Source organism: Phyllobates terribilis, unplaced genomic scaffold (assembly GCF_046119375.1).
Source record: "Phyllobates terribilis strain yellow unplaced genomic scaffold, ASM4611937v1 Scaffold_13__5_contigs__length_258822181, whole genome shotgun sequence".
Taxonomy (NCBI): domain Eukaryota; kingdom Metazoa; phylum Chordata; class Amphibia; order Anura; family Dendrobatidae; genus Phyllobates; species Phyllobates terribilis.
The window spans coordinates 126,853,381-126,861,194 of record NW_027362773.1 but is presented as its reverse complement, the minus strand read 5'-3'; the positions used below and the strand labels follow the sequence as shown (position 1 = coordinate 126,861,194).

Sequence of the window (7,814 nt, the reverse complement as noted above, 5' to 3'; positions counted from 1 at the left end):
CTATTGTCTCTCTCTCTCTTGCACCTGCTCACCTGGTGGTAGGACCTTCTCTTGGAGATCACTCTCCCTGGACGCTGGGGCCTCCGTGACTCCTAGCCCTGGTACAGTACTCAGCGTTGGTCGACCTGGGACTTGTAGTCCTCCAGGTATCCGGTGGTCCCTACTGGGTATAAAGGGACCCTGTAGGCGCGGACCCGGTGTCCGGTGTATAGTTCGGGGTGAGCCTGGTATGCTCCTCTGCCCCCTCCAGTTTATATATCCCTAACGGGCTCCCTCTGGTGGTCTGAGGTGGAAGGGTTGGAGGTGTTTGTATGTAGCAAGAGCCTCTTGTGGACAAGTCCATCCATGCACCCTACTGGGTTCTGTGGCACCTGTGCGTAGCAGGGCGCCACAAGTCATTCTCCTTGGCGTGAGCGGTCGGATTTATTACAGTGGGGACATCTTCAGATGGGTGAGTAAAAGGATTTTTTTGTTTTATTCAAATTTTTACAACAGGACACAGCGGGAGCAGAATACTACTCTCATCATTGTCCTTGCTAGCGCCGATGATGAGGGCAGTGTTCAGCACCTGGCACTTGGGTACAGCGCTAACCGTACACTGATTCCCAGGCGCCGATACGTGTCACACTGATCACACACGTATGTCATCCGTGTCTCATCACTGTGCACACGTGTGGGACGCTTTGTGGCCCGTGCTGCGAGTAAAAAACAGACTTGTCAGCGTGTTTTGCCCACAGACACACGGTCCATGGAAACACACTGACATGTGCACAGACCCATTCAATTGAACGGGACTACGTGTGTCAGTGCCTGCAGTACGTGTGGAAATGGACACCACATGTACTCAAAACATTGACATCTGAAAGGCGCCTAAAAAAAGTTACAAAAATGAGAAAATATACACAACAAGACATGTTGACATTGCAGTGCATATATTCATTCTTTGTGGAGCTTTTTTATGCTTTTTAGGGGGGTATTAGACGGAACCTGCCTGAAAAAAGACACAGTGTACATATCCTATGGAAAGATCTTTTTTAAAACTCTTCAAGAAAAGAAAAACTCCACCAAAAATAATAATAATAATAATCTTTATTTTTATATAGCGCTAACATATTCCGCAGCGCTTTACATACATTATCATCGCTGTCCCCATTGGGGCTCACAATGTAGGTTCCCTATCAGTATGTCTTTGGAGTGTGGGAGGAAACCGGAGAACCCGGAGGAAACCCACGCAAACACGGGGAGAACATACAAACTCCTCGCAGATGTTGTCCTTGGTGGGAAAGGTTCCTGAAGTGTTTTCTGCTTCAAAAACCTATGGATTTTGAACTTCTTAAAAAACTCAACTTTGTAAGTGTATGTTCACCCTCTTTGCTGATGCAATCACACATGCCTGAATTTCAAATTTTTAGCTTGGCCGCTATAGACACTTTCCAGGCTGAACCAAAAAGTCTAAAGCGACTGCAGAGTGCAGAATCATGACAATATGCAATGCGCACACTGTCTAGATTGCCCTTGCCAGTAGAAGTGGATGGTCAAGTGACTGCAGGTTTGCAATTTGCATGTGCCAACTAAATTCTGAATTTATTTTTTTCAATAAATTGTAAAAATAACAGACATGGAAATATAATTGTATAATTCAGTAGTACAGTGTGTACATAATTAAATTGCGTAAGGCACTGAAGAAACTAGTTGGCTACAGACTGCAATTTTGGGACTTGCAAATTTAAGGAGTTTTAAGTGGGTTGGTCTTGTCATTAAGGGGTTAATTAATTAGCTCACAGTTCATATAGTGAAGCTGTAAGTGCTTAGGACACAACAAGCTGCGGCAGAGCTGGATGTGTGAGTAAACTGCAAAGCCTGCTAAAATGTGTATTTTGTCAGTTGTCCTGTATCTGATCTCCAATGGTCAGTTTGGGACCCTTCCCATGTGTATTGAGCTAAACTATACAGTACAGTCTCACTAGGCAGCCCTTTATTTGATTTGTATGGAGCTATTATGATGCAGAAACAACCCATTTTAAATATCTGGGGCAGGTTCAAATTTTTCCACTGAAAGTTCTGTGTCTGTTCCACTTTCTGCCTCTGGCTTTTAAATCGATAAATGAAAACAGTTAATTGTATGTTCTCATGGAGGGTTTGTTTTAATGTGGCTTTTAGAGCTAATTCTGTTGTCAAACCTCTTTAAACTCCCTTATTGGATGGGGGGGAAACTCTTGTTCACATGGCGTTGTTTATTTTCCATGTGAAAAAAATGTAGCATGTCAATTTTATTGGGGGGAGGAGGAACCCAACACAAACTTAAATATAAATCTATATTTTTTTTTTCTCCCCATCCCTGTACAGAGTTTAAAGTATGGGTTAATTAACTATTATAATATATAATATTCAGTGGTATCTAAGGTTAAGTTCCCATGATGAGCATCTGGTGAGTTTTTGATGTTGCAGCATTCCTGCGTCAATTAGGTTACTTGTGTTTTCTGTTTTTATACTGCACTTTTGAGTGCATTTTTTTTTTTCTGCGCTACAGTTCTTGCTGTTTCATGTCATTCTTTAAATAAATGTACTTTTTGGTATTCAGCTTTGCCTAAACTTAAGGCTACGTTCACTTTTTTTTTTTCAGAATCTGCTTGAGACCTGTGCACACACCTTTTTATTGAAGACCTCTGATCTCCAGTTAATGCTATTTGTATGCGGTAACACCATATCCATTCTTTCACTTCCAAAAGCAGAAAACACTTTGAAATGTCCAAATTTTTGCACATCTTGAAGTTGTACTGAAACTTACAATGGAGCTTTCCATATGCATATTATCTGCTTGGTGATGCATATATAAAGTGTGTGTGTGTGTGTGTGTGTGGTTTTTTTTTTTTTTTTTTTTTTTTTTTTTTTAAAGTGAATGTGTCACCCCCTGGGCGATATCGGACCTCTACTATGGCGATACAGGGTATAGAAAAGTAAATCTATACATACCTGTATGGCCCATAGCAGAGGTTTGATTGCAGAGAAAAGCAGTTTAATCAATTCTTTTTTTTTTTTCCCACAGGCCTGGCGTCTGAGGGACACCAATCAATCCCCGCCTATCTGCTTATTATTCCCCCAAATCCCCACCTATATGCTTAATTATCATAAGCGCCCCCTTGCACACCACGGGGCCCTGTGACGTGCACTGTACTCCCTGACTTCAGGGCTCGCAAAGCGCGTTCTATGTGAGCGTTGCTTTGCGCATGTCTGGGAGCACAGGGCCCTGTGATGTGCAGGGGTGGAGATTTAGGGGGATTGCTTGGTGTCCCCCGGACACCAAGCCTGTAGAAAAAATAACTGATTAAAGTGCTTTTCTCTGCAATCAAAGCTCTACTATGGGCCATACAGGTAAGTATAGATTTCCTTTTCTATACCCTGTATGGCCATAGTAGCGGTCTGATAACTCCCAGGGGGTGACAGATTCCCTTTAATAAGTGTGTGCCCCCTCCCCTCACAGCACGTTATCATGCTTTGCCCAGTTGGCCATATGCAGATCATGGAGCACTTAGAGGAGTAAGTATTCTCCAGGCTCTTTGCTCTCACCCATGCACAGAAGTAGGTGGTTATGGGAAATGTAGGCAACACTGATGGCCTATCCTATTTACTGCACAAAGTCAGTTTTGGATGAGCTGGAGCCAGTAAAACTATGTATATTGGCTAGTGAGTATCTCCAGGCACGGCTGGGTTACTGAACAAGGGATATTAGACTGCAGGGAGTCAGAACAAATTTCAGCGGGGGATGGGTGAACCCCCTTTTAGCTGTCAAATTAGAGAGAAGAAAAGAAAAAACTTTCTGCTGCAGTTCTTGTCCACTGTACAATAGCCACTATTTCTATCCTCCCCCCTAAAGGAAGGGGAAATATAGACAGCCGCATAACTCGGGTGAGGATTGCAATGCAATGGTTGGACTGGCTGTTGGCTCTCACGACCTGAGCGTGACTGCTGCATAGAAGTACATGTTGTCACACTTAGGTTGGGAGAGCTGCCTGGACAGTCCAAGCTCTGCGTTGCGATCCTGATCAGAGTTGTATGACTGTCTTACTCTTCCCTAATGGCTCTTTAGGCTATGTGCATGTAGTAGAGGCGAGAGAGCCTTTAAGAGAACTCTTACATGATGCTTCAAGGATGGAGAGAGACTGCCATCTGCTGGCCAGACAGTCAAGCGGAACCAACATTTTGAAGGGAGAGCAGATTTAGATGCTGGACCCGGTCAGGTGACTTCCAGGAAGGAGTTCCTGGAGATAAGAGGCCAGCTCGCCAAGCCTGAGAGGTTTTTGGCGCCAAGCAGCAGAGAGAATCAGACGTGTTCTCTGCGTGCTGAGAAGCCCTGCGTGGCGGGCCTAGCCAGAGGCCTGTGAGGTGCCACAGCCGGGCGCCGGTGGAAGAGCTCCGGATCCCTTACAGATGTGACCTGAGTGTTGTGCCTGCTGAGGAGACTCGGAACCTACTTGCAGTGCTGAGTGAGTTCGCGGAACCTGACGTCGCCTGCCGACAGACCAGGTCTGCACCCCCCCACCCCACCCAAGGCTTGAGAGATTGCCTCCAACAGTCAAGCAGAGAGGAGTTGAGAGACGGCTGCCCCAGGAAAGTCACGCCAGTGAAGGTAGAGGAGCTGCATACGTGATCAGGGCTGTCACTTCTACTGTTCACTCATGGTACTGGGGCCAATTGGGTTTAAGTACTCGGGTTGGGAGGGGAACGGTTGGGGTTAAAGGAGCTCAACGTGATCTAATTGAATTTGTCCGGAAAAGACTTTCGGCCTAGCGGGAATAACCGGTGACCTGCCCCCCCCCCTCCTGCTAGGGCCATATGCAGAGTTAAAGAACTCACGTGGTGTCTCCCATGATTTTAGGGCAACACATCACTTTGAGAGACTTTGTATTTTGCTAACATTTCAAATTGCTGTTCAGTACCCTTTTTGCCAATCCCTTGTTCAGAATACCTGAGATATATATACTGTTTATATTCATCTGACTGTTCTCGCCTTGTGTCTCTGTGCGTTGAATTCCGGCACCTGCATTACATCTTTACATGCACACGGTGTGGGTGTTTTTTTTTTTTGTTTTTTTTCTTCCTCCCTGAAATGGGCCCAAAATGAATTGCAATCCTTATCCCAGCATTTCCTATGAGAATTTGGAAGATCTGTGCACATGAACAGGAATCTTCCTGACATTTCATGTGCGTCTTTAAATCTGCAGCATGTCAATTCTTTGTGTGGATTTTCCAGTGTTTTTTTTTCCATACAATGCTTTGGCAAAAACGCACAGAAAACACAAACTCATTGTATTTCTGCAGCTTTTTTTGCTGCCAATAGGTGCATAAATTTCTGCAAGCAAATACAGATTGTGCGCACATACCCTTTAGTAATCCAGGAATGTGAACATTTACTACCACCCACTACAATAGGGAAAAAATGTAACTTAGCCTTTTATTTAAATAAACTTAACGAAATGTTTTATGGGGTGATGAAACCTAAATGGGAAGACCGGTAAGTCAAGTGTTGTGTAATCATCATTGGGCCATGTTCAGTATTTGTAAGCCAAAATGGGGGTGGAACAATCAGAGGAAAAGTATAATGAAAAGCCATCCCACTTCTGCATATTTCATGAGCTCCTGGTTTTGGCTTAAAAATGCTGAACTTTTAAACATGGTATAATATTGTATTTGGTTGATACGATTGACCCAGTTATGCTATAAGGAGATGAGGTTGGTGGAATTTGCATGAATTTCTGGTCTTATGTAAATGAGTAAATTCAAGAAAACTGCCACAACGACGCAATGTTGCACTAGCTTGAAAGCTAAATATAAGAATGATAAACAGTATATAGCCTTTAAGATGGTGCCGAAAATCCCAATAATGGTTTGTATGAAGTACAATTTCAGAAAATTTTATACGGCACTCACCCGGTAAAATCAGTCTTTAATATCTTCATTAAGTTCTTTACAATTTGGAGAGGTGCAGACAGCGTAACTGGCAATAGTCATTTCAGCTCTTTGCTTCTTCGGGCCTCTTAGAGCAGAACTGTGCAAAATAGATGTTTTCTGTTATGCTGTCTACATCTCCACGCTGTATTGCGTGTTATGAAGATGCTTGTGATTTTACCTCGTTAGTGCCATCCACTTAAACTTTATAAAACAAATTTACTAAAAATCCACAGTGCATCTAATAAATAAATTTTAAAATGCAACAAATGGAATTTTGCAAATGTTTACTAATAGGAAACCATGCCAATGCTTAAAATTACCTGTCCATGCACAAGACAACTGCTGAACTGTAATATAATTTTTCTTCTTTTATAGAACAATTCTGGGCTCAAACGAAGAAAGACTTGCTGTAAACATTAAGTAGTTTTTGCTACTTTTTTGAAACTACGCTTATTTATTTTTTTAATGGCTTTTCGAAGACCAATATCAAAAACTTGCGCAATTATTCTCATCTTACACAGTGTTTTCCTATTTTTATTACTTACACTTTACCATGGCATAAAACTACCTGCGTACAAAACATATTCTGCAAAGCAGGAAATTGTGCCAAATTGTTCAAGGTCTTCATTACAAGTCGACTCGAGAACACTGCCACAACAGATGTCATTAAATCTGCCTGCACGGATTATTCTTCTTTGGACATGGCCTTCAGGCCACACTTTTCCTCTTAATGACTGCCCAGCATCAATTGATTCATCCGGTTGCTTGTTTACCGTAGACCGTGATCTCTATTCAATGGCAAGTGCTGTTGTTTTTCACCACAGAGATGTATCTGGGTCCAAATATTTGTTACCACAGGTGCCAAGGTCTCCGCATCAGTATTGGATCTGGTTTAGCTTGGAGTCTCCATCGAATGTTAGAAACCTATCACTCATGGACAATATCATGAATTTGACAATGTCCTACAGACTGGATTCTGATATCTTCATTCCCTATGGGAGGCTAGGAAAGCTTGATGGAAAACAGAATTTTACAATTCCTCAAAAGATTGGGTTGGTTGCTTGGATAATTAGTAACTGGAATTTAAAACACAAAAGACTTGAGTATTATTTGGAGTTGAAACAACATATCCAAATTGATATCTATGGAAAACATCATTTACCTCTTCCTAGGCATCTACAGTTTCTAAATCTGGCCAAATACAAGTTCTACCTAGCTTTTGAGAATTCAATTCATGAAGACTATATAACAGAAAAACTCTGGGCCAATTCATTCTTAATAGGAACTGTTCCTGTTGTAATGGGTCCTCCACGTAAAAACTATGAACGTTTCATCCCACCAGACTCCTTTATACACATAGATGATTTTTCTAGTGCTAAAGAACTTGCCCATTACCTTCTAATTCTGGCCAAGGATGATCAAAAATACCAACAGTATTTTAACTGGCGATCTAGTTTTCAGCTTGTAAGAATGAGGAATATTTTTGAAACTGCATACTGTAAAGTGTGTAAAGCGCTGAAAGAAGCCCCAGCGTATAGAACAATACCAAGTATTGCTGATTGGTTCAAATAAATCTGAAGCCTACAGCTAAAGAATTTTGCCCACGTGCCGCCTGTTTTTATTATAAAACGAGTCAAATAAACATTTTTCTTTCGATCCAAGTCTCCTGATTTCTTTCTTCTTTTAGATGGTTTAGTAATTCCTCCTCAACTTTGAAAGATCGGGAAGAGTGTGATATTTAGCAGTATGTGTCCTTAAGCCCCTCTTTAAACTTGCCCAATCCTCCAAAATGTGTCAACAGGGGAGTGTTACCCCTATAGATGCCTGTTAGTGTTTCCACATGGTATGATACCACTTTCATGGGT

The 7,814-nt window shown here is 42.2% G+C and overlaps 1 protein-coding gene across 1 annotated transcript; it reads left to right on the top strand.

The window, feature by feature from the left end:
• Window positions 1-6,325: 6,325 nt before the first annotated feature.
• Window positions 6,326-7,521, top strand: LOC141174031 (3-galactosyl-N-acetylglucosaminide 4-alpha-L-fucosyltransferase FUT3-like). The gene has a single exon (XM_073658627.1). It carries the CDS (start codon window positions 6,415-6,417, stop codon window positions 7,519-7,521), a length of 1,107 nt encoding a protein of 368 aa, XP_073514728.1. The 5' UTR covers window positions 6,326-6,414.
• The last annotated feature ends 293 nt before the right edge of the window (window positions 7,522-7,814 follow it).